The sequence below is a fragment of the Pholis gunnellus genome (assembly GCF_910591455.1).
Source record: "Pholis gunnellus genome assembly, chromosome: 9".
Classification (NCBI taxonomy): Eukaryota; Metazoa; Chordata; class Actinopteri; order Perciformes; family Pholidae; genus Pholis; species Pholis gunnellus.
This window is the reverse complement of record NC_136535.1, coordinates 6,481,531-6,508,198: the sequence shown is the minus strand read 5'-3', so window position 1 is coordinate 6,508,198 and position 26,668 is coordinate 6,481,531. Positions and strand designations below refer to the sequence as shown.

Below are 26,668 nucleotides of genomic sequence, written 5' to 3'. Positions count from 1 at the left end.
CGCATGAGACGACAGACTCAACCCTGACGTTTTCTGTTTATTTACACGAGGGGATGATGTTTGCTTTAGATGTAATCCAGATTGATTTTCTGCTGTCCTCCACAAGAGATGTTGGTCTTGGAGACGAGTCGGCAGAATTGAATTGTGTGTAATCTTGCCACTTGTTCATGGTGCTCAAGTGCTTTGCAAGATCTGTCTGTTTGTCCATCACTACCGTCATTGTGTCCCCGTTTTGCGCCGTAGTGGGCAGAAATGAATAATTACATATTTTGTGCCTCATGTTCAAATGAACTATTATGTTATTAACTGAAAGTTTGGTTTGCCATTTTTCGTCTTCTCATATTTTGCGTAAAATAACATGCGATTAAGAGCAATGGAGTGCTCTAACTTCCCTGTGTCTGCTGTGTTCGCCTCTCCGTTCAGTGCTCCAACAAGTCCGTCTGCGTGTTTCTCGTGGCGACCTACACCGATGGACAGCCCACAGAGAACGCCGAGTGGTTCTGCAAGTGGTTGGAGGAGGCGTCCACTGACTTCAGGTACGGGAAGACCTACCTGAAAGGCCTCCGATACGCGGTGTTCGGTCTCGGCAACTCTGTCTATGTCGGCCACTTTAATACGGTAAGGAATGCTCTTCATAGTACGTAATGTCAGAATAATATGCTTTACTATCGGTTACTTAAAGTATATCCACAGCACCAAGGTTGACGGTTTGTTCCAGGTCCAAACTTGACTTAACGTGCAGCTCACCACCGCCTTGGTCAGCGTTCAGTAACTGTCACAAAAGCAGCAGCCCGACTTTATTTCTTTAAACTCTATTTAACCCACTTTCCTTTATACCCAACCAGGTGGGTACCAACGTGGACAAGTGGCTCTGGATGCTGAGCGGCGTGCGAATCATGACCAGGGGAGAGGGCGACTGTAATGTGGTGAAGAGCCGCAACGGCAGCGTTGAGGCAGACTTCCTGGCCTGGAAGGTCAAGTTCCTGCTCCGCCTCCAGGCCCTGTTCAAGGGGGAGAAGAAGAGCTGCAGCGGGAACTGTAAGACCGGAGGCTCCTGTACGAACAAGGGGAACGACGGACAGAAGGACGAGGAGGAGGAGGAGGAGGAGGAGGAGGAAGAGGAAGAGGAAGAGGAGAAGGACAACAGCTCTGAGGTAATGGCAGAAAAGTTGATTTCACTAAAGAGAGGCAAAGCCCCGCCCCATCCGGTGTCCTCCATGGGACCTTATTACAAAATAAATATGTACATGAATTAATGACGAGAGACAAATTTCAATTCAAGAGATTATTTTGCATGCAAAGAAAGTTGCATTTTGTCATAAAATTGTACTGAACATGTTTAATTAGAAAGACGACAAACCCAAAAGTTGCTAAAGTGGCGTCTTTCTCTAAAGCTAGCTAAGGATGTACTCACACAAACAATAATAAGAGTCGCCGCTCAGGTAAGACAACGGCACGTTTGTGTGTGGAACAAAGCTAACTAGCTCATCTAATGGCCATGTTGGCGACGCGTATCGTGATGTGTTTTTGTATCGAGATGCGTTTTTGTATCGAGATGTCCAATTAGGAAAAATGTCCTCTGGCTTACGATGAACGAACTTCACAAAGGCACTTTAGATGTCGAAGCACCTCTCAATCAGGGGAGGCTGAAGGTGGCTCTCTGGGGCTAACGGCCTCATGCTGCACTCCTGCAGCGTGATCTAAAGTCTGATCAGGAGTGTTACTCTCAGTTCATCAGCTCCTTATTTAGCAGCGCTGATTTTCATGGTGTTATAAATGTTCTGCACATGCAATGTGTCATCGCCGGCGAGGCCGTTCATCGTGTCAAAATATGAAAATAGCACTTTTTAAATCCGTTTCACAAGAAGAGCCGGTTGTCCGCTGATCACAAGGTTGGCGGTTCGATCCCCACCTCCTCCTGTCCACATGGCGAAGTTGTCCTCGGGCGAGACACTTCTTCCCCGATGGCAGCAGCACCTCGCGTGGTAGCCTGCTGCCAACAGCTTTCGTATACATCACGACACACACACACACACACACACACACACACACACACACACACACACACGGATGACCGGTTGTCATGGCAGTGGGCCCCTCGGAGCCAGCTCTAGCTGAGACTCCTTCCTTTCTCCGTCCGCAGCGCCGATTGCACTCAGAGGTGACATTGAACCGGAACCGCGAGTAGCCGAAAGCTGTGGCGAGGAAACCATCATCGTGATGCATCTACCCGCTGCACCGCTCATGCCTTTCATCCTGCTGACACACATGTGGGCAGCAGCATTGTGATGAATACATGCTCAGTCAACATGCACAGGTGTCGTGTTCCGGATCATACAAACGTTTTAATGTTAATTGTATGTGTGCTCTCGCTCATGTGACGTACACGTACACGTCGTGTAGTTCGTTCACAGCCTAACGTTAGCTTTAACTTCTGCCGATTGCATTCACGCTTCAAAAGTCATAACGGTGGTCTTCATTTGGGAAGATTTTCTTGGTGAACAAAATATGAAAGTATCATAAACTCGTGTTCGTCACAGAGCTTATCTTCTGCAATAATCCAAAATCCAATGGAAACTTCCCGTTAGCTTTGTGTAGAGGGAACCAGTGTGACCAGCCCCTATCACCCTGTGTGACTCCCCCGTCGACGCGGTGGAGTCCTTCCGCTTCCTGGGCTCCATCATATCCCAGGACCTCAAGTGGGAGCTGAACATCAGCTCCATCACAAAGAAGGCTCAGCAGAGGATGTACTTCCTGAGGCAGCTGAAGAAATTCAACCTGCCAAAGACAATGATGGTGCACTTCTACACAGCCATCATTGAGTCCATCCTCTGCTCCTCCATCACGGCCTGGTACGCTGCAGCTACTGCCAAGGACAAGGGCAGACTGCAGCGCATCATTCGCTCTGCTGAGAGGGTGACTGGGCTGCAATCTGCCGTCCCTCCAGGACTTGTTCGCTCCAAGGACCCTGAAGCGAGCAAGAAAGATTGTAGCCGACTCCTCTCACCCTGGACACAAACTGTTTGTGCCCCTCCCATCTGGCAGGAGGCTGAGGTCCATCAGTACCAAAACCTCCCGACACATGAACAGCTTCTTCCCTTCCGCAGTCGGGCTCATTAACAGAGCCCGGGACCCCCACTGACTCTGTCATCCCCAGGACAAATTCCTACCGGTCACTCCCCTGCACATCCCTTCTATTACACTCGACACTTTTACAATACACATCTCACTTGTTTTATAGTCCTGTTATCTGTTTGTTATTTATAGTCCTGTTATCTGTTTGTTTGTGCACTTTATTTTATATTTCACTTTATTTTATATCTTACTTTATTTTATATCTCTCTGTAAATTTTAATATGTTTCTACTTTCACTGATTGTTGTTGATTGTTAAATGTTATGCACCTCCCGTCATGTCAAATTCCTTGTGTGTTCAACATACCGTGGCAATAAACGGTTCTGATGCTGAATTCTGATGCAAAAAATACGCCGTCCCTGCAGCACTCTGTGGGCTCCCTCGCTTAATCATGGCTACGTTTTGAATTGGTTATAGCTCGGTCACCCGCGTCCTTCACCTTTTTTGATTTGTTAAAAACTGTCTTTCATTCACCACATTTGGGGCTTTCCTCGTCTCCTTCTTGTTTCAGGAGGATCTGGTGGAGTCCAGCAGTGACGAGGAGGAGTCTGGCCTGCAGGATGAGAAAAACTCCGGTTCAGTGGTTGACATGGAGGATCTGGGCAACATCATGAGCAGTGCCAAGAGAGCAAAGGTCAGACTCTGTCCACAGCGACACCACCTTTTATTTATTAGTGCTGTATGAGCCTACAGCTGTTAGCTGACGCTGAGGCAACACCGCAGAGAGAGATAATGAAAGTGAGCCCTCAGAAGTGAACACTGCTTGTAAAATTGAGTTTGATTTACTGTAAGCTGCCGGCTTCACAATATCACAGTGAGGTTGTTGAATCATTTGAAGCTGGAGCTTCCGGTCGTCATCCAGCAGGTTTATTTTCAGCGTTTCTGCGTTGAGGTCTGCGATCGGGCACCAACGAGGCACTGAGGGAGTAGTGGCAGATGGGCTGATAGACACCAGGCCCCCGGCAGGCGACAAGCGCAGGCTTGCGTAAGAGCGACGACGCCCACTTCACAGACTTGTGAGGAACGAGTGACTCAAGAGAAAGCAGTAAAAAAAAAAAACGTGAAAGAAGACGAGAGCTACGAGAGTGAGGGGAAGGAGAAGACCTGTAGGTTCTATGTGCTTTTTGAGCGGCAGGTCGTTGTGGGGAAAGTCCTCTTGTACGTAAAATCAGAGTGAAGATGAGTATGGTGCATAAAAAAAATCAAGAAATCACCCGTGATTGACATAAAGGCCTTTTAGAGAAAGAGCCTGTGAATTTTACTCCAGGCTCGCTTATTAATGTAATTAAAGACTTTCTTCTTAATGCACCTGTTTAACAACAATGCCAAAATACTGTTTGTGTTCTTATAGTTTATTACATTTGAGTTCCTGCTCTTTCCAGTAATCCTTTGTATAAAAAAAGGAGTTGGCGCAAAAACAGTGAGAACGAACAAATATCCCTCTTCATCTTAACCTGAGATGTAATTAATGTTCCGTTTACTTTAAGCCGCTGTCCACTTTAAAATGATGTCTGCCTGCATTATGTCCAGAAATGATAGCAAATGAGGCAAAGAGAAAAGTTCTGTCAAATTCATCTTAACTTTGTTTATTGTGCCTTTAAGATGTGAGTGTAGAGAGGTGGAGAGAGAGAGTCTGTGTGTATAAAATGATTTCAGAGGCTCTGGGTTATTTCTCATGTGTACTTTTGCTCTCATGAAAACATGATGCTGTTGGTTAACGTGCTCACAGTGCTGCGTCTGCAGTGGGAGTGACTTCAGCAGCAGCCTTGTCCGTGCTGCTGTGACATGAATATACTACATGCTGTGTGTGTGAGCTCTGCAAGGGTTGGACAGGCCCGTCTGTGTACCAACGTGTGAGGAAGAGATAACGTTTAATGGCTCGAGGGGCCCCGAGACGCTCGGTACTTCTCAGACGGAGCCAGATCTTAATTTTTAAACTCTCACTCTGTGTTCGCTTCATTTAGTTTTTTTTTTACAAGGAAGCCGCGTGTTCCTCCCGTCGTTCCCTTCCCCCGGAGGATGCTCCCCATTTATTGTCGTCATGGCCAAACGCACACTTCCATGTCACCTGGTGCACACGTACTCTGATGGGCTACCTCGTGTATGCTCTGATGTCAGGACGACAATTCTGCCGACAATTCTGCCGTTTTGTCTCCGTGGTGACAAATTAGTGTTGGTTTTTATGCATAATTTGGTCACACAGAGCAGGCGGCGCGAGATGTAATTAGTTTGTAGATTAAACGTTTGCCGAGAGACGACAAGTATTTAACCGAGCTGCAAATTAAGTGCGAACAAGGAAATTCCCCCGACTCCAATGTGTTAGTTAGCTCATTTACAGTGTGGAACCACATCTGTTTTGCGGTTAATGAGCTGAATATGTTTCTTTTTTTTTTTAAACTTCACACTCCTCTATTGAAGGCTGAGTATAATTTGTCGCAGTGTTCTTATAGAGCTGCAGTGGGAGCTCACTTTGTTTGTGTTTGACCACTAGGTGATGGCAGAGGCTCTCTGTTGCAGGCAGCTCACATCTCACTTCAACACCACACTGACGGTTCACTCCCAAAGCTTTACGTGCATGAATACATGAATTCTATCAGCTGATTTTTCATCCGAGTCTGTGTTGAAGTGCTTCCAATCTGGGTCGGTGAGTGACTTAAGTGACTCGCCCAGGATTATGTCGAGGTGATTTTTAGGGGTGTAAGTAAATATCGATCCACTCGAGTATCGCCATATTGTGTTTTGTGATGTAGTATTGATTTGACGTGGACTCGAGGTTCAACTGATTAGAACACATGTTTGGACACAACGCAATAATTGAGATGCTTTGTATGACTATTTTGCACCAATAATAGGATAAAATGATGAAGTGATGAGTTTTTGGACAGAAATGGATAAACTGCAACTTGACTGTAATTGTAGTTCACTCAGATTTTATGCATATTTTATAAAAAAAAAATTATTACACAATATTCCTTGCTAATGTATTGACTAGTAATCACTGTGTCATGATACGTATGCCATCACCAGATTCCTGCTGACACACAGCTCTGTGATTTACAAACCAGTCAAACAAAAAACTACTTTTCTTCATGTTACTGTGCTTTAGAGCAATCGTTTCCAAAGACTGGGTCGGGACCCACAGGTGGGTCGCAGGAGATGTTATTAGGGTCGCCAGAAAATAATATAATGTTTTTTATATATATATCTATCTATATCTCCCAGACTGAGGACGCACATTTCTGATTTGACCAGGAATGAGGGGGGACTGGGTTACTGCTAAACCTGATGATGATGATACATATGTTTTGTTTATCACAGTTCATATTGCCTGACCGGTCCATATCAGTCTTTGGCTACAGTTCCACTCGTGTTCTGCCGAGTGCCAACCAGCTTCATCTCCATCGTTTCTCTAAATGATTTTGCACAAGTGTTTGTTGCATTGCCCATCTAAACTTTGTCACAGCAGGTGTCCGTTTCTGCCAGAGCGGTCCATTTCTTGCCGTAGGGGCTGCTGCCAGATGGGAGTTAGTGTGGAACGGATCATTAACCCGAGCGGCCACACAGATTTCCTGGGCTGGGTTGTTTTCAGCTCCGTGTCCAGAGGCAGAAAGCAGAGATGAACTACTCTGACTGAAGGCCCGTTGTGTTGCCTCATGGAGGGTAAAATGATTGGAGTCTTCTAGCCGGTTTGATTATTAACTCGCCGACCCGTTTGTGTTGTTTAAGTGGCAGCTTGGACTCGGTGGCGCAAATGCCCCGTGAATTCACCCGATGGCCGCCTTCTTCAACACGCTTTGAAAGTGAGGGTGAGAAGTATTCAGTCGGTTGCAATCTGCAATCTCACCACTAGATGCCACTAAATCCCACTCGCTGGTCATTTAACCACAGTTAGTTATACTCCCAAACGGACCCGTACATCCCTACACCACCACCTGTGGTAAGTCCCAACAAACTGCCGGTACGCGGACGTCCACACATACATACACCCGCTGATGAATAAATGTATGTACTCACAGAAGCGGAAAGTATAACTTTTGCTTAAGGCAGGTCTGGGGCAGGGCTGAATTAGAGAACACTTGGCGTTTTCCTTTTTCCAATATATTTAACAAATTAAGATCTTGATGTTTGAGGCTTTATTGATTTTAGGGCTTTCCTCGGCCCCAAAAAATGTGTTTATTCGTTAATTTAATCGACAGATCTGCAAGATTGAGTTTCTCCTCAAAGAATCGCCCAAAAGCACCATTTTAAATATTGTGTTTGCCAGACATGTAGGTGTAAGTTTCTTGGAAATGAGCATAAAAAAAGCATTAAAAACCATAAATGAAATCCTCATCGACTAAGACCAAAACAATAGATTAGCCCTAATTTATCTCTGTCCTCTTTCTACACGATGCCCTCTTCTGTACTCTCCCTCACACGTCCACATCATGTCCGTCCCGTGATCACCTGCTTGCTCCGCGTGCTATCGCTGCACCGTCCGGCCGTCATCAGCCCCCATGTAGGGTCAGGGTTCTGGAGCACAACGCGGTGCTGTGAGATGTCCCAGTTCTGTTAGTCCAGACAGGCTCGAGCCATGACTGGACGTCTGTGAGCCCTCAAGCGAGAGGGCGAAAGCCGAGCAGCGGGAACCAGAGGCGGTGGCCAGACGAATCGCTGGGTTGGGGGGGGGGGTCGGGGGTTTGCACGCAAACACCACGGGGACAGATTGTGGCACCATTGGCTACGCGTTGTGTCTGCTGTCAGAGTCGTGCATGTCACGGATGTGGAGGAAGTGGTGGTGGACATTTGTACCGGCTATGAGCGATGAATCCCCGTTTTGAATAGCAGGCGGCAGAATCTCCACCCCAGTTTAGATATCTGCTGTTTGAGCCGCAGCCTCCTGCTGATGGTACCTACGGGAGGCTGATGCTTTCCCAGAGCGACTGCTTGGTTGAGTGACTCTGCCCCTGCACTGATATCTGAGATGGAGCATGGTTTATAGCTTCCCTTTGAACGAGTGGTTCTCTCACTGTGATGGCTTACTCATTCACAGCGTGTCTGTTCATCCAAAGGGCTGAGCGCTGCTGCTGTGATGGAATGTTTGGGCAGAGGCGGGTTAATGGCGGCCACACATGGCCTCGGATAGAGCTGCAGGATGGCTACATTCTAGATGTCTGAACACTGGAGGTCATACTCTTCTTCTCTTTTCTATGTGATGTTCCGTTTCCTTTTTTAAATTTGTATTTTCTTTTTTTCAAAGTTTGAGAGTTTCCATAAGCAGATAACATGTGGGGCCCCAGCGCTGATGGGGCTGTGGAGGAATGCCATGCAAGACTAGTAAAGACCTGAACGGAGCTAAAAACACATCAAATATGGGATTTTCATTCATTAAGTGGAAACAAACGTGACTTCAAATGAGTTTTAAGTAACAGAAGCTCGGTATTCTCAGAAGGTCACTGACTGAGTGATCATCAGACTGTCTCGGCTCGATTACAGCAGCACAGTAATTGGATGGAGCATTGTTCTCCTCAAAGGCACCACGCCTCTCTTGAAAACTAATATCTGTTCACATGTACGGGGCAACTTTTGTAGCAGGACTTAATCTTCTGTTGTGTCTGGAACGCAGTAGAAATTTAGATTTAAAAAAAGGTTTTATTGCAAAGTCCAACTGCAGACGGTAAGAAACTGTTGTTGTGGTGCGAGGTCTTGGTCCTGCAGCCAATCCCCTTCTCATTAGAGCGAATGATGCGCTGCGTGATGGAGGAGCAGACGACGGACGCAATGATGACAGTGAAGAAGTGCACCATCATTGTCTTTGGCAGGTTGAACTTCTTCAGCTGCCTCAGGAAGTGCTGTTTACATACAGATGCTTCACACAGCTAGAATGTAATCCTGACCTGAAGGAGGTTGCTGGGCTGCGGCAGCTTGTGGTATCAAGTCCAACAACCGTCTTCTTGTAATGCCGGAGACCTTTTGTTGCATTTCCCTGAACCCCTGAAGGGCCTAAAACCCAGATAACCCTGCACTGTCCCGACACGGTGATGTCCCTTTTTTATTCAAAAAGGATTGTGTCATGCAGAGGTTATGTGGCACACCAAGTCTCCACCCTCGATCTTCAGTCAAATCCAACATCAAACACTTTGAAAGGAGCTGCTTTTAACTCTAAAGTGGTGAGCATCAAATCACAGTACTGAGACATTTTCTGTTTAAATCTCTTTATTCCATTGACCCTCTCTGTTGATGTAACATGTCTGAACTCCCATCTTAGATCCTGCAGCAGTTTAATCAGTATCAACACTGCAGGACTTTGAAGTCACGTGTGATTAATTGGCAGGCTTTGGGACAACGTCCTAACGCGTGATGACACACTTGTGTCATTCTTTAATAACTTAATAACACAGCTTAGTGTTTGCAGAAAGCACTGAATGACATGTTAGTGACGTCTATGTGTCTGCAAGTGTGTTCATTTTTTTTGCTACAGGTGAGGGAACACAGGTGCACAGGTGATTCCTAAATGTATTTTTTTATGCTTGACAAAGTTGGATATAGTAACTATCAGTGCATGTCAGTCAAGACGAGACGCGACAGGCACTTTGTCTTCTTTCAGACTAGTGGAAAGAAAACATGCAAAACGCACATTTAAGTGTTTGTTTAAGTACTTTGTCTATTTGGGTCTGTTGATTTCTCTCAAATGAGCTAAAAGTTATATTAGCAGAAGATAATGTCTGAAAATGCATGTTTAAACATGCAAATGAGGCAACACTATTGGTCTTTTGTAGTTACAATCTGAAAGATCACGGTTTTATTATCTTCTAGTTGTGACAGACGCCGGTTGTAACGTGAGCAAAGCGGCAGATTGTTTGTCAGAGATGCCGTCCCGGTTGTGAAGCATACGTGACTCTGAGTTGTGTGTCTTCCACAGAGCAAAGAGGAGGGACGAGGAGACGGCCAGATGGTGAAGCTATCCAAGGTGAACGGAGTGAAGAAGATTGAAGATGAGGGGGAGCGAAGGGAGATGATCACCCCTGCCCTGAGACAAGCACTGACCAAACAAGGTGAGGAAAGTGGAGAGTAGGATGCAGTTTACAGGAAATGCAACAAAAAGTTGTATGTGAGTGGTGGTGGGACTCTTTGACTGCAGTGTAAAACTTTTTGGGCATTTCCAAAAAGAACATCTGCTGGTGTCATCGGTGACTCTGTAATATATTCATAATATCTAACTGCACTGCTTTGCAGTAAAAAAAAATCACATTACGGAGCAGCTGCTTGTCGGCATATCCTTAACCTTCCTGTTTCCACGAGGGCAGCCACGCTGTAATTCACTTTGAACATGAGTTATGAGTCACGTCATTTCTTTAATATTTCACCTTTAAATCTTACCGACGTACACAAATCTCCAGGAGAGAAGTCAATTTAGATTTATTTTATAAAGAATATCTTGTTTACTGTTTTGTTTGGGGGGGGGGGGGGGGGGGGCAGGGCAGAGTGGTAAGACATGCAGCAAAGGCTGTGTTCACACTGCACATGTTGTTGTTGTTGTTGTTGCAAATATGTAACTTTCAGAAAGCGTGACCAGCAGGTCTGATTTTTTTTATTTTTGCAATGCGACGTTAGTCTGGACAGCCATATTAGACTTCATGCAACCTTTACATCGCGTTAGATTGACCTTTGGTGCAGTTCTGCTCTGGTGGGAATCACTCCATTCACGTCTCGATCCCAACCACTCCCGTCTCCCACTACACGCACGCACGCACGCACGCACGCACGCACACACACACACACACACACCTCCGTACAAAAAAGAAGTTAATCCTTAAACGCTGATTTCAGTGGCCCTCCATGCTTACTTCTGTACGACAGCGTCCTGCGTGCGGGTCAGGTCAGGACCGTGACCGGTTCACGCTGGAATCTGATGTTGGCCACATAAAAAAAATGCATCTGGCTAATAGATCAGAACTGAGCACTATGGCTTGCAGTGTAAACTTGGCCAAAGGGCCCAAAGCTGTAATCAAACCAGAGACATTGCAGTTGCACCATTCTGCTACCAAGTCGCTCCACTGGTCTCAAATGCTAATTAGTCCGGCACACCGGCGCAGAAGTGACTGCTCGGATTATGTTTAAATGAATCAGCTGATGAAATGGCGTCCCTGTGTTCCAGTGTTAATAATGGCCAATGTTCTAGCACATGATGATGACTGTCAAGTTAAGTCAATTTTATTTATACAGCCAGATATCTCAAACTTACCTTCGGGGAGCTTTTCAATATATAAAGCATACGACACACTCGTATCCTTTGACGCTCGCTTCGGATAAAGAAACTCTCCAAAAAAAAATCCCTTTTTTAAATCCATTTCAAATAGAGAAGAAACCTCAGAGAGCAACGGAGGAGAGAAGTGTGGACAGAATAGACCTCACTTCTCTCTCTCCTCCCACACCAAACCCAAACATGGTGACCCCAACGTACCGGCAATATCACGGTCAACCCAGTATTTCTAAAAGTAGATGTTCGGTTTAAATTGGATTAAGAATATGTGAAATTATGTGGTAGAAAAAAAAGGTGTTGCCTGTGAAAGTTGGGATGTATTGTAGTCACATCTGAAGTGTTAAGTATGGCTCAGCTTTTATGATGTTGCCTTTGTGTTTTGGTAAGTGAAGCCTCGTGCAGTTTATCCGTATGTTCTCCATGTAGGCGGAAAGCCTCAGTTGTCGACTCTTTAGTTCTGTCTGAAACATTTCACTATCTGCTCTCTATTTAGTCTATTCTCCAGTACAACACAGGCCAGCCAGTTAACCCCCACTGTTGGCTCACACAACTCTCTATAAATAGGACTCTGTGAGCAAGACTTCACTTCATTGGACCAAATGTTGACCCGCTTCTTGTTGGCACCAGTCGGTCCCGGTTTTGACGGTTTGTTTCATGTGCAATGAAAGGATGAAGGATGAAAGTTTTGGCATTGTTTAAACGATGTTGGGTCTTTTTGAAGGCTGTCTTTCCTGTTCAGCCTTTTTCTGGCGTGACATGAATGCAGAAGTCATCGAGACTGTAACGTCCAACAATAATGCTGCACATTTAAGAAAACAGTTTGCTGAGACTCATGAGACTGTACATGAAATCTGTTTGTTTGTGTTTGTGATGGTGAAGAGTGAACCGAGTGGGCGGCCGTCCATTTGAAATAGTCATGGTAACGGGTTAGAGCACATGCATCTCTTCAATCCTAATCAATGGTGAACGCTGTATATTATTTCATTGATGTAAAAACTGGCACATCTACTGCAACAAATTGCAACATTTTATTTATATTTAAATGAAGTTTTAACAAGAAAATGATGCCACTAAACATTCAATTACATTTTAAGAATATTCAGACTTTGGAATATAAAGAAATTCAAAATGAATAAAACCAGAACACTAAATACAACGGACTCTTGGGCTCAGTTAACACAAATGTGCATTGTCTGCGCCGTGTCCAACTCCTTTAAATGCTGTTTATTCTGGCATAATGGTCAATGTCGAGGTCAGCAGAAATGATTGAGGTCACGTCCATATATCGTATAAGTCGATAACATAATTATCGCGACAGGGCTACTCTCACAGATAAAAGTATAATTGAAACATTAAAAACATATGATGTCTTCTTTTTGATCTTTTTGGGGGAAAACTAGTTCCTGTGAGATCCTGAAAGAAGAAGAAGAAGCTGCAGAGCTCTCCAAACAAATTAGGCTGATTCCCCCTCTCTCTCAGATGAAACACATTCCCTCCCTCGTTTGATTTCCCTCAGGCAGCTCGGAGTGGAGCACAGAGTATCAAAGTATAAGTTGTTAGCGGAATTGCCAATAACGTTGTCTTTTATTTCAAGTTATTCAAGTCCACAGTTGGAGTCGACCTGTATTGCGTTTTGTTCGATACAGATCCCAAGCTTGTGGGTAAGAACTTGTTTCTATTCAGCAGCTATTTGTAACAGCAACTTACCTTTAAGTGGCAATTTGTATTCCTCTTTAAAGCGGGTGGTCACTAAGACAGTCAATGGAAGCTGATGAGTAACAGCCTTTCAATCCATTTTCCGTTTCAGCAGGATTATGTTTGGGGTTGTCCGTCCGTCCCGTTCTTGTGAACGCCACGTCTCAGGGATCTCCTGGAGCGAGTTTCTTCAAATCTGGCACAAACGTCCACCTGGACTCAATAGATGAACTGATTACAATTTGGTGGTCAGATTTTGGCCACAACTTTATTTGCTAATTGACGATTTCACCAAAAGAAATACCTAAAAGGATAAAATAATGAAGTGATGTTTCAGACAGACATGGATGTAAACAGCACTGGTTGGCAGAGCTATAGAACCGCAACGCAGTTATTCTAGTTCATTTTAATTTAGGTTTCATTTTTCAAAATTTCCAACCAGAGTGACGATGACTCATTGAGAGGAATGTTAGATGTGGGGGTGTTGAGAATTGATTGGGCAGAATATATATAATTAAGTACTGAGCACACACACAAACACACACACATGCATGCACTTAAATACCTGTGCACTTGCTTTTTGTTGTTGTTGTGATGCCTCCTAGTGAACCTGATTTCAGAACCCTCCCTCCCCTTCATTGTCTCAAATATTGATGCCTGGCACAATAGTACAGCAGATGCCAATTTCTCAGGGGAGATAGAAAGACTTTTTTATTTCCTCCTCCCCCTCCCCCTCCCCTTGGCACGAGCCTCTCCCCCGACTCATTGAAGGGCACAGAGGCATTGGAAATCGATTTCCCCAAACAAACACAGGAGAGGGAAACATTGCTGATCATTAATGCTTAAATACTCTGCCAGCGGGTCCAGGTCCTTACCGTGGTTTCCACACTCGCGTTGGCCTGGGAGTGTATATTTGCAGTTGCTGGGAGCAAGGGTAGTTGAGGTCGTGCTTTTTTGGTGGCAACTTGGTGCTGGTCAGCCAACTTCTTTTTGCCCCAAAGAAGAAATGCACTACAAACACAAACCGAAATGGCATTCTGTGTGTAAGCTCGTTCTAATTCTCTAAAGAACATCTTTGATCAAAGGCTGTTTCATTCAGCTGGTGTATCAAAAATGAGTGTTTTCACCGTTCAGCCTTGATGAATAACGTTTGTATTTGACTCATCTCCATCAAACTGACACAAATCTCCTGCTGTGTGTTTGATTGGATATTGCAGCTACAAGGATTTAACAGCAAAAAAAGGTTTGAAAATAAAGAGCTCCCACCTGAATTCCACATCAATTCTGTTCCGTCGCTGCTCGGCTTAACTGGAAAGTCTCTTTTGAGCGTCGGGTCTTTAAAAAGTGAGCCCTTCTTGATTCCCCTGGAAGCCGTCCCAATATCATGTTCCGGTATTTCTTGAGCAGATTAAGGGATACAGATGAAGCTATTCTTTTTGATAGACATCACAGAGGAGGATGTGTAAAAGGAAAAAAAAAGCAAGCCTGCAAAGACCATCAAGCGTAGCCATTCACAGCCAGTGGTATTAGGGCCGCGGTGGTATAAGAGGATAGAGAGGCAGACCTGTGAAGTACTTTAATCCTCCCTTTGTGCTGACGGAGAGTGAAGCTGCTGACGTGCCCTTCAGTTGCTTGACTGGAGATGTTCAGTAGCCTCTGAGGACTGTGACTGAGTGTGACTTTGTGAATGTTTAGCAGGGCTCTGCTGATGAATCCCGCTCAGACCCAATGGGATCCCCAACTTGTCTATGCTCTGGGTCAAAGTGGTGTTTACTGCTGTTCTCATGTTCTTTCCTTTTCTCTCCCACAGGGTACAAACTCATTGGAAGTCATTCGGGAGTGAAGCTTTGCCGATGGACCAAGGTAACTGGGGGTTGACTCCTCAATGAAGCGTTTTACTTTATTCATTTTTTTACCGAATGCCTGAATGACATGAAAGGTGTTTGTTTTCTGTTGATCAGTCCATGTTGCGAGGGAGAGGAGGCTGTTACAAGCACACGTTCTATGGCATCGAGTCCCACCGCTGCATGGAGACCACGCCCAGCCTCGCCTGTGCCAACAAGTGTGTGTTCTGCTGGAGGTACGTACCTGCAGGGTGAAGCCACTGCGGAGGGCCAGCTTCTTTTAACTTTGTTGCCAAATTAGAGTCAACAGTTTTTACAGAGGGGCATTTTGGATAAGTCTTTGTATCACTCCATGAATCAGAAAATACTGTCAGCCATGAAGAACAATTACATTTTTGCCATGTTTTTAGTAGTACAATGTCCTATAAATCAGGCTAAGAATGATATATGAACAAACCCATCTGTAAAACCCCTTCAGAATATAGACAGGAATGAAACAGGAGAGTTTGGTGTATGTAAGTTGCTGCTGAAGTGGATATTTCTCACTCGGATTGAGAAAAAAAATCCATCCATCCATCCATTTTCCTCTGCTTATCCGGGGTCGGGTCGCGGTGGCAGCAGGCCAAGCAGGCTGACCCAGACTTCCCTCTCGCCCGCAACATTTTCCTGCTCATACTGGCCAGTTGGGAGATATAATCCCTCCAGCGTGTTTTGGGTCTTCCCCGGGGTCTCCTCCCAGTTGGACGTGACCGGAAAACCTCCAGTGGGAGGCGTCCAGGAGGCATCCTAATTAGATGCCCGAACCACCTCAGCTGACTCCTTTCGACGCGAAGGAGTAGCGGCTCAAGCTCCCTCCTGATGTCCGAGCTCCTTACCCTATCTCTAAGGCTGAGCCCGGCCACCCTACGGAGGAAACTCATTTTGGCCGCTTGTAGCCGCGACCTTGTCCTTACGGTCACGACCCAGAGTTCGTGACCATAGGTGAGGGTGGCCTTCCGGCTCAGCTCTCTCTTCACCAAGACGGTCCGGTGCAGCGCCTGCTTTACTGCTGCAGCCGCACCGATCCGCCTGTCGATCTCCCGCTCCATCTTACCCTCACTCGTGAACAAGACCCCGAGATACTTGAACTCCTTCGCTTGAGGTAGGCACTCCGTCCCCACCCGGAGGGAGCAATCCACCGAAAGAAAATCGTTTCGACAAAAAAAAACATGCTTTAAAGATATGTTTTGTACAATGAAATGCTTTTAAAGAATATCTCCCATAACCCCTGCAGTACTCCACAGTAGCCCTAGGGGTACTCGTACCCCCATTGGAGACCTGGCTCAGATCAAACTAACAGTCAGACTTCAGATAGCAGTCTTAATTCATCTGTTGCACAAAGCTGTCTGGGTCATGACTGTCAAGTAGGACTAATTTGCTATGAATTCTGGGTAAAATAAGACTACAGACTAGTCTGAAACATCTAACTGACCCCAGGTGTCCCAGCGAGACAGAAGTGAAAGCGTCTTTAGCTTCTGCACCGTGACGTATTTCACAGAACATTTCAGCGGTGTACAGTTTCCCAGAGGGATTTAATTAAAATCCTTCACATTTGATTGGACTGCTGCAAAATGGGCGGACTTAAGGGTTTTTGCTCGGTACGAAGCTACAGAGGAGCTACACACACCTCCCTCACTCGCAGTGACACAGAGCTGGTTGAAAATGATTGATTTTATATATATTTATTATGATACCCAAACATCTCTTCCTATTTCTCAGTATTGCTCCGTTGCTACCGCCTACATACGGCAACGTTTGGTTTTGTATGACCAGTGTGGCTAGCTGGTCCCCCAAAGTCTCATTTGATTGGATCTTTTTGTTGTTTTGTTGTAAACACCTGTGAGTGCAGGATGAGCCATCAAGCAATAGAAAACCGTAACAGAAGCTAGAGACACCCTAACATCCGTTTCACGGGGACTTTAAAGTGAACTTTCACAGATTTTCAATCAGCTCTGTTTAATGGCAGCGAGTGCAGCCGAACAGTTTGCTCCCGTCCCCCGTGCCGCCAGCATCCGGAGCTCCATCAGACCGATGAGCGGGTAGCTCGAGGCGCTGTAAATACTGAGGGAACGCCAAACCCAAACCAGTTAACGATTTAAGCGCAGGAGACGAATGGCCGGCATAACCGCGAGTCCTAAAGGTGGACACTGATTCATCGTGACAGCGGTAAGACACCGAGGCCTTTCACTCCCTTCAATTCCTTTTTTTTTTTTTTTTTTTAAACGTCGCACGGAAAGGTCGCCACGGCGACCTGCCTCCCTGTCACTACAGATACACCAGTCTCCTTTCAGACGGCCATGTGGCATGACAGGAAGTGAGGCAATTTCAGGGCACAGATGTAATCTCGCCGCTGCCCTCACCAGCCACCTCTTTGTAGCAACAGGTGGAACTAGATTTGATGTGAGAGGCCGGCATGCGTGTGCATATGCATGCAACAGACGCGATGCCTTCAGGATTTGTTGTTGCACCTAGACATCACACTGAGACAGTCAGAAGGTGTTATTCACACCCAACGGAGGTGCCGTTTTTTTACAGTATGATGCATTTTTTCATGTTTTTAGAAATTGAATAGAATTATCACTTTGTTAGAAAGACGCTTATCGCCCTAAATCCCTCTAAATCAGAGGAACACATGCATATGTGGACTCGGCTGAGGTACAATCTGGTGCATCCGGTCACAAAAGTGGCGTTAAAAAGACGAGCGTAAACACGACCGTAGTGCCCCAGCAGACAACGAGCAACTGGGGCAGAAGCATTGGTTACAGTGTGTCTGCTGTTGTGCTTTACCTGTTTACCTGCGCGCCCCACCAACAGACATCACACCAACCCCGTGGGCACAGAGTGGCGCTGGAAAATGGACCCCGCTGAGAAGATCCTGCAGGACGCCATGGAGAAGCACCAGAGCATGATTCGACAGTTCAGAGGTTCGTCTTTTAGAAGGTCACACATGCAAACATGAGCGGTCCCTCCCGCTCCACCTCTTGGTATAACTCTGTTCATCCGCCCATCAGTGGCAGTTGACACACATTTTTGGGCTCCATTAGTGCTCCATTAGTACTCACACTGTTGGCCGTTGAGACTTCTTTTCTCTGGCGGCTACCAGCTTTGGCTGAGGACGGCTGGTTGGACGCCCAAAGCTCAGTCAAAACAGATTTAGTGATCATCCTGTGAGTATTCCCTGAGCAGGTTTTCTTTCAGAGGTTTTAGGAAATGTTGTCAAAACACGGTGGTAACACAGTAATTCGACTTTTATTAAAGCAAACAATTACTGATTGAACAATGTTTTTTCATCCCAGAATGATTTAAAGGTTTTAAACGAGATCTTCACTGCAGCTAATGTTTATAGTTCTAGATATGTTGTTCTAGATACAATATGTTGTTTTTAATAAAGCAATTAAAGGTGCTATCTACGAGATTGGAAGCAATTTTATTGCCTCTTAACATGACAACAGCAAACTGGCGGCTCGCAGCAAACGGTGCAAACTGTGGCGACTGACAGAGCTAACATTTAGCCTTAAATTCATCAAGGCATACAAACTCTACAGGAGGTTGACATCAAAGATGTTGGGCATGTGTGACTCTACCTCCCAGCAGAAGTGTTCTTAAGGCCCGGCTTGATCCTGCGACCTTGCAGTCAGAGGAGTGGCCTCTCTAACCTCAAAGTCACTGCCGAACCCTCTCGTATAACAGAGAAGCAATTGTACTCCGGAAATAATACAGATGCCAAATGCTGAAAGCTGAGGCGCATCGTCTTCAAAGGACTTCATAGATGATATCATTCTCAGAGCAGTTATTCATGATGTATTATAATGAACGTCATCATGGAAAATGTCCTTTCCCGATGTTATTATAATGGAACAATAGTGCACATAAGCTCATGTTGACAGTAAGCTGGTTTTTAGTTCACTTAAAGTAAAAAATAGAAAAAGGGGATTACAGCTGAGACGGACTGAGGAAATAAAGGAAAGCGCATTTTCGGATGCTTTTACAAAGCAGCGCTTTGCAAGTCTAATTAGAAATGTATGAGAGCAAAGTGCAGGCCCGTATTGTCATCATCCAGAATTTATCTTTCCAGTTGCTCCACAAAATCACATTAGGCAGCCTTCAACTCCATTTACAGGGATGCGTTTTTTTAAATGTCTCGCGCAATGAGCAATCCAGACAATGCCTCTGAAAACCCACAGTGTAATTAAACAGGTTGGTGTGCTGTCAACCTGATGGGTACAGTTTAAATGAAGGAAACCAACGCGTCGGAAGTCTCCTGTAGCATATTATTTTTGCTCCTGGCCTGCTGTTTTCTGTTCAGATGGTTCCATGGTAACTAAACACCGCTGATGATGTCATTCAGCTCCGGGTAGCCACCAGCATTCGCCACAGAAAGCCTTTTCAATCCATCCGATTGGACGATCGGTAACAACACCAATGACGTCGGCCTCTTTTCTGCTCTGAGTTTATTTTTTCTCTCAACTTCAGCAAGTGTCCAGGGCGCTCCTGCTCCTCTTTATGTTGAACTATAAAACGTTTTCACCGGTAGTTTATTTTACATCCATCAATACTTAGGGTATGATACAGTACATGCTCTTTAGCTGACCATGAACTCAAAGTGAGCGCGTGCTCTCGACAATGCCACGAAATCCACAGGAGCTTACTTTATGTCTGCTTTATGTCTGCTACTTTGGCGATGTTCTAACTTTCGCCGCGAAGTCGACTTATGAAATAGTTTGTTCTGTGATTCTCTTAGCTACAACAACGCGGCACTTTTCAATTTTAAAAAGACGTCTCCTAACTCGCACACCATTAACAAATTTAAACAAGGATAAGAACTCTTCAAAAAAGGGAATAATGACGTCTTAATCATCGCCTGTGATGTCGAACCCACAAGACAACGAAGGCCAAATCCAGAGGACACGGTAGGTCTTTGGTAATAACTTCTTCCCTTGATTCAATTCTGCGGCTTCATAGCAGTCGCCGTCATGACACAGCAGCCCAAAGCCCTCCAACAAGGGAGGTAATTATGTGAGAATGTAATGGGATTTGACATTACTAACATGAGATGTATATGTTTAATGAGGTTTCACACACTTGACTCACACGCAGCATCTTCTCAGCTGGTAGTTGTGAACAGAGTTCAGTGGGATTTCTCTTCGGGGACGGTTTGTCTTCGTCTTCGCAGCTGTTGCAAGATGTGATTTGCCTTTTGAAAGGCGACGCGGACAGACGCACAAAATGCTGCAAACCTATCAATAATTCATAGAGGGTCTTATAAAGCATATAAAGGCATCAGTCCAAAGTTCCACTTCATTAAGATTCACTGCATGCACTCTTAAATGGAATGGCATCTGCTGTAGCGAGAGCAAGATCACATTAAGTTCCCATGACGGCGCATGAAACTTTCACTATTTGTTTTTTTTCCACAGTTCTATCTACACATTCAAATAAAGACTCGCAGCATCTCTTGGGCTCTTCTTCAGCTTCCCAGCTGGTTGTGTTCATTAATCTCATTTAGCTTGTGGCGACAGTGTGTGGCTTTGCATTATTTTCATCTTGTGAGTCGGTGTTTGTCGCTGAGGCAGAATGTGGTCCTGGTGGTACCACAGAGGCAGTTTTGAGGACTTTGCCAGGTGTTCATTTTTCTGTCTGGACAGATGTATTCAACGCGATGGCGTCACAACGCGTGAAGATGCAGTCACAAAACTTAACAGGTGTGCAGCTGAGATAAAAATGAGAGTTTCGAAGTTGGGTGTGGTACGAGCAAGGGCGCCAGAGTTAAGGGGGTAGGAAGGGGGGCATTTATTTTTGTTAATTACTATTATTCAGTAATCTTAAAGTTGAACAGCAATAGTTATTAAACGGATGACATTCATCCCTAATACAGGATTTTCTGCTGAGCATATCCTCGCAGCACCCTGTGATGCGCTGAACATTGGGTCCAAGACCGCCCAGTGGAAAGAAGGAGAGACTGGGCTCCGAGCCCGACACCCAAGGCTCACAGACTTTCACAGTTTCTCCTCTCCGCCGCTCATTTTTCATGAGCACCACACGTCTCTCCTGTAATGACTTAGTTTGACCTCCCTTCAAAGCCTGACCTCATGCTGACATTTCCCCGTTTTGATTCATTCTTCCACATTTAAAGGTCCCTCCTCCTTGTTGTTGTTGTTGGGAGATCATTGATTGGGTCAAAGGTGGACATGAAAACTATAATGTATTAAGCCGCTGACCTCTCTCCACCTGCAGGCGTCCCCGGAGTGAAACCCGAGCGGTACGAGGAAGGCCTGGCTGTCAAGCACTGTGCCCTGTCCCTGGTGGGTGAGCCAATCATGTACCCCGAAATCAACACCTTCATCCGCCTCCTCCACTCCCACCGCATCTCCAGCTTCCTGGTCACCAACGCACAGTTCCCTCGGGAAATCAGGTAGGGGCACAAATGGACACGCACAACTTGTTTGTGTCGCCGTTTTTGTTTCTTCTCTCGAAATACACATTCCAGCCAATCTGTTCTGGCTCATTAAGTCTCTGTAGCGTATTATGCCTTCGCAAGCTCTTTTCTTTGAAGTCTGGGGGGGGGGGGTGGGGGTGAATTGGAAAGTATGGTGTAGGAGTGTGTCGCAGCGGCAAGGATCAAAGGTTCAGTCTCCACGATCGTGATGCTCTGTCCTTTAACAAGGAGGGTACAAAGCAATGGCGTTGTTTGTTCGGCTCGAGACATGAGAAATAGCAATACATTGTCAAATTCCACTTCAAAAGGTTTCCGAACATGTCAAAACGTCTGTACGTCAAACTGTCTGCATGACCTCATCTGCCCCTAAGTGAGATGTTTTTCTTTTGTAATGTGGTGAACTTTAAAGCGTCATTAATGAACGTTCACTCGCTGCTCTTACAGCACTAAAGGGATTGGTAAATTGGTGAACTTTATAAAAAGCGAAAGAAGTTCACACAGGCACGGTTCCTAGAGGCACGTACATTATGCCCCTACTGTAACCGTATGAAAAATTCATAAAAGGAAATACCACCTCAGGTGGCTTTGTGTGCATGGCTCACAAACACACACACACTTCTTTACTTTGTACTTTTAGATGCTGTTGAGCATCAACAGGAAAAGTTTTGTGTCTGAGGAGGAAACGTACTGAAGTGACCGGAGTGTGATCTTTGCCTGCAATACGGCTTCGACTCAGCACTCTGTGTCAACACTCCGCTGTGGCTGTGTGCCCCTCTGACGTCCCTTTGTTTCCCATCACATGTGCAGTATAGAGTGGGAAGTGTAAGAAGAACTCCGAACTGCATCTCTGATCTTTGCAGATGATGTGGTTCTATTTGCACCATCAGACCATGAACTTTAGCGCGCATTCGGGCGGTTTGCGGCGGTCGGTATGAGAGTCGGTACCTGTATATCTGAGGCCGTGGTTCTCGGCTGGAAAACGATGGATTGGACCCTACTGGTTGAGAGTGAGTCACTGCCCCAAGCGAGGGAGCTCAAGTATCTTTCGGTTCACGAGTGAGCGTAAACGTGGAGCGTGAGATGGACAGGCGGGCGTTGCACCGGACCGCTGTGGTGAAGAGGTGGAACGCAAAGCTCTCAATTCACCGGTCCATCTACGTTCTGACCCTCACCGATGCTCATGAGCTTTGGGTGGTGATAGAAATATGAAATGGTGGATTAAAGCGGACAAAATGAGCTTCCTTTGTAAGGTGTCTGGTCTCCGCCTTAGAGGGAGGGGGAGGAGCTCAGACCTGCTCCTTCATGTCGAAAGGAACCAGCTGAGGTGGTTCGGCCATCTGATCAGACTTATGGTCCACTCACGGAGCAGGATGAGGACGGCAGCCGTCGGCCATCTTGTTCCTGTCTGTCAGAGCCACCTGGTTGGAGATGAGCTGCTGCAGTTTATTGAGTCTCTATTCCAGCGCTGCTTCGTCGAGGGGAAACTGAGATTCACCAGAAGTAGAAAGAGCTGCATTCCCATACTTTCTGTCTCCCTGCTCATTTGGCTAATTGGTTGTGTTTGCATCTTTCCATAATTGCCCCTCTTGCACAGCACAAATCCGTATCTCCCGTCTAAAGACGCATGAAAGGGCAGCGCTCTTCTTCTTGTTTGTCCTGCGTGTCTTTTCCACATCTCTGGTTCTAGTCGGGTGCGTCCTTCCTGCTCTTTCACACTGTGCCACATATGGATGAGAAGCACTTCTTGTTTTTCACTCTGCCTCCTCATTTTGCCATCAGTTGTCTGTAAATTTGTGACCTTTAGCGCAACTACATAGTGTTTGAAGCATGCCGTTGTCTCGGTAATATTCATGAAACAACAAGAAGTCAGAGAGCAGACAATGCACTCGTGTGTTTTGAGAGTGTGGAGAGGTCTTGATGACATTGAGGCTGACTAGCTATTTTAATTTTAAATATATACTTTTTGTTTTCCTTTTGTTCTCGTGTTTTTTAAATGCCCCCCGAGGTTTCGTACTACCGTTCTCATCAGGTTCTTCTCTCTCTCTCTCTCGCTCTCGCTCTCGCTCTCGCTCTCGCTCTCTCTCTCAAACTGGATCGTTCTGATCCTCATCTCTGTTCTGTGTTTTCTCTCATTTCCAGGAGCCTGGTTCCGGTTACCCAGTTGTATGTCAGCGTGGACGCCAGCACCAAAGACAGTCTGAAGAAGATCGACCGACCGCTCTTCAAGGACTTCTGGCCCCGCTTCCTGGGCAGCCTCCGGGCCCTGGGAGAGAAGGTGAGCTGCTCACCGAGCTAATTGAAAGAGAAGATGAGCTTGTGAACCAGAGGGTTAAACGGCACGTTGCTGTGAAGCGAGAGATGCTGCTCAAAAAGAATGTCGGCTCGGTCAAATTTCCCTGCAACAGGAAGGTAAAACAATTGCTCAACAGTTGCACGATGCTAAAGCTGTACATTTCTGTCTGGACCACGCAGCGCGTCACTGCATGTGCTCTATAGTGTGGATCACAGGTTGACTCGCTCATTGAAGTGCTTCAAGTTTGCGGTCAACTTCAAAATCATAATTAATAATAGAAGTAATGTCTTATCAGCATGTTTTTATAATAACATTGGAATTTGCCGAAAAAAATATGTAAATGTGCAAAACCCATGACTTGATATTTACAGGAACAGAAAAGTACATTGATCTGAGGTTTTAAAACATCCAGAAAACTGGTCCGGTCCTGTAAATATGTCTGATTCACTTCCAACTGAGAGGACTGCAGTGCAGCATCGTTTGCCTTCGCTACATTATGAGGAGAGATGTATAGTGTGCACGAGTGTGCACGTATTGGTACAAAGTTCACATTTATTCATTTATTTATATCGTGTTTTGGTCGTGGATTGGTGACCGGTGATGGTTTTATGCGATTTAATCTTTAAATACAATAAACTTGAAAACATACTGAAGCTCTACAGCAACAGAAGATTTTGACAACACAAGTTCATTTCTTGGTAAACTGAATAAAAAGATGCAGTTCCTGTGATTTTGAACACAAGTGGCCTCTTATCTCCACCTCGCTGTCAGACTGTTGGAGATGGCAGATTCTTACCTCCTGTGTGGACTCATCTTTTTTTAGTTTGGAGTGAATCAGAGCAGCTGATGAAAAGGCCGATTGAGTCCTCCCAGAAGGCACAGATTGAGATGTCCTCTACATTTACCAAATGTCTATGCGATGGCGGCAAGATGGCAGTGAATGACGGAGCAGATCAAACCTTTAACACTTTAGACAACGGTGGAAGAGTGGCTATTTAGGGATTCTTTTAACAGTTTGGCTTTATACTGCGGTGCCACTGCCGCCACTGAAAGAATGGAAACATCCGGAGGTGTACATTTCAACCTTACATTACACTTTACAAGTGTGTGAAAGTGCATCCAATAACCTTGCCATCATTCATGAGCCGAGGGAAAGGCCAGTATCTCAGCACTGAATCTAGCCACCAGACCTCCTGTGTAAATCCATTCTCCCTGTTAGTGTGTTTCCTAAAACAAGTGAGGAAAAAGAATGCTTGGGTGCAGCGGCAAATTGACCTTGAGAAAGACGTGGAGTTCCTCAGACGGGAACCCGTGTTACACCTTTCTGTAATGGGCCGGCTTCCTCTTGTTACACGCTTTAGCACACTACGGACAAATTCATCAGCGCTCAGCTTGAGGTGTCGGAGGAGACGGCTCACCGCTTTCACTACTCCACCAACGAGCAAGTATCAATGTGAGGTCAAATAACAGGGCCACGTTACAGTTAAAGGAATCAATGGCGTTGTCATGAATACTACCGTTATGACGTTAAGATGATCCACTTCTGTCAGCGCTGCATCACATCCTGTCAACTTTAAGGTCGTTACAGTAAAGGATCCAGTCATCAGAGTTCTATAGACCCTAAACCGTTTGCATACAGCCTCCTAAAGCTACACTATAATGAGTGTAAATTACATTAAATGCTAAATAAATTCGGAGCAAGCATCTTACAGTGTTTGTCTACTTCTCTATCGGACCATATTTAAGCCTCCATTCAAACAACCCATTAACACCAGACATGTCTACTGTGGGATGTTGGTGATTGTTGGTATCACTGGTTAACCCTCTAAGTGACTCGAGGTTCATCCAGTCGAGGGCAGACCGGTGACTCTTCTGCCCGCTGGCACATTCACTGCACACTCACTGGAATCTCATTATTTCCAATGCTGACAGTTCAAGGAGCCGTCAATCTCAAGAATTGCTTTTATAATTGCTGTCAAACAAACAAATGTCTAATTTGTCGTTAACTTTAACGTTTAGCTTTTTTTTTTATTCTCCCGGTTTTCTCCCCGGGGTCTAAATTCTCCCATATTTCACCCGGTTTTATGACAAACTTTCACAGCGTTCTTACTTTTCATTATCTCAACCTGTTCCTTTCACTTTACAGAGTGTATATAATCGCCTCTGTTTCCACCCGGCTCGCCTCGGGGGGGAGAGATGGAGAGAGAGATGGAGACTGCTAAGAGAATAAAACACTCAATGCAGGGGCAAGAAATGAATAAATGGAAACTGGTCAATATTAATGTATGCCAGAGTTCACGCCAGAGAGCTGAATCACTCTGTAATTGATCCTGAGAATTAAAAGTAAAATAAAAAGTATTTAACATGTACTGAGGAGTCCTCTACTACGGGGGCGTTATGCAGGTTCATTCAGATAATTATTATAATAAGGATATTAGATAAGGTTATGCAAATTCTTTTAGTGTGATGCGTTTAAAGAATGATGATTTGAGTAGTAGTTTTGGCTTTTGACCCTCGGCATGTTCAAGTATGGATGGAATAAAATGGAGAGCAATGCTTTAAATGTTGTATCTTAGAGCTAACAAACCCTTGACTCATTAAAGTTTTATAGACAAAAGTTTTTAATTGCCACTTTAAAAAACACTAACTCAGGCATATGTGGTTATTTAGCATTATAAATCCGATTCTAATTTGCCTCCAGAGGGTTGTACGTATACGAGTCAGTCTGACAATATGGCTTCCCTGTGTGCAACTTCCTCGTTTCCAAAAATAAACGTCCCCTTTCTGTCCCCCCCCCCCCTGTCTCCATTTCACGGTGGGCTCTATCTCCATCCTTAGCGCTCATCCCTCTCTGTTCTCCTCCACCTGGCCTCCCTGACAGTGCGCAGGGGGGATTTGATGGAGTTGTGCCTCGGTGTCGGATTTGGAATCGAGGCAGCCTGAAATACCTCACCTGCCTGCTTCCACTGGCCAATTATCCCCTCC

The 26,668-nt window shown here is 45.4% G+C and overlaps 1 protein-coding gene across 1 annotated transcript in view; it reads left to right on the top strand.

The window, feature by feature from the left end:
- Positions 1–26,668, top strand: part of tyw1 (tRNA-yW synthesizing protein 1 homolog) — a 52,907-nt gene that overhangs the window by 2,212 nt on the left and 24,027 nt on the right. Inside the window, exons 5-13 of the mRNA XM_079165632.1 lie at positions 424–618; positions 846–1,154; positions 3,646–3,768; positions 10,036–10,168; positions 14,882–14,934; positions 15,033–15,151; positions 17,769–17,878; positions 21,189–21,366; positions 23,530–23,665. Of these exons, the coding sequence (XP_079021758.1) occupies positions 424–618; positions 846–1,154; positions 3,646–3,768; positions 10,036–10,168; positions 14,882–14,934; positions 15,033–15,151; positions 17,769–17,878; positions 21,189–21,366; positions 23,530–23,665 (1,356 nt within the window). The remainder of the gene's footprint in view (positions 1–423; positions 619–845; positions 1,155–3,645; positions 3,769–10,035; positions 10,169–14,881; positions 14,935–15,032; positions 15,152–17,768; positions 17,879–21,188; positions 21,367–23,529; positions 23,666–26,668) is intronic.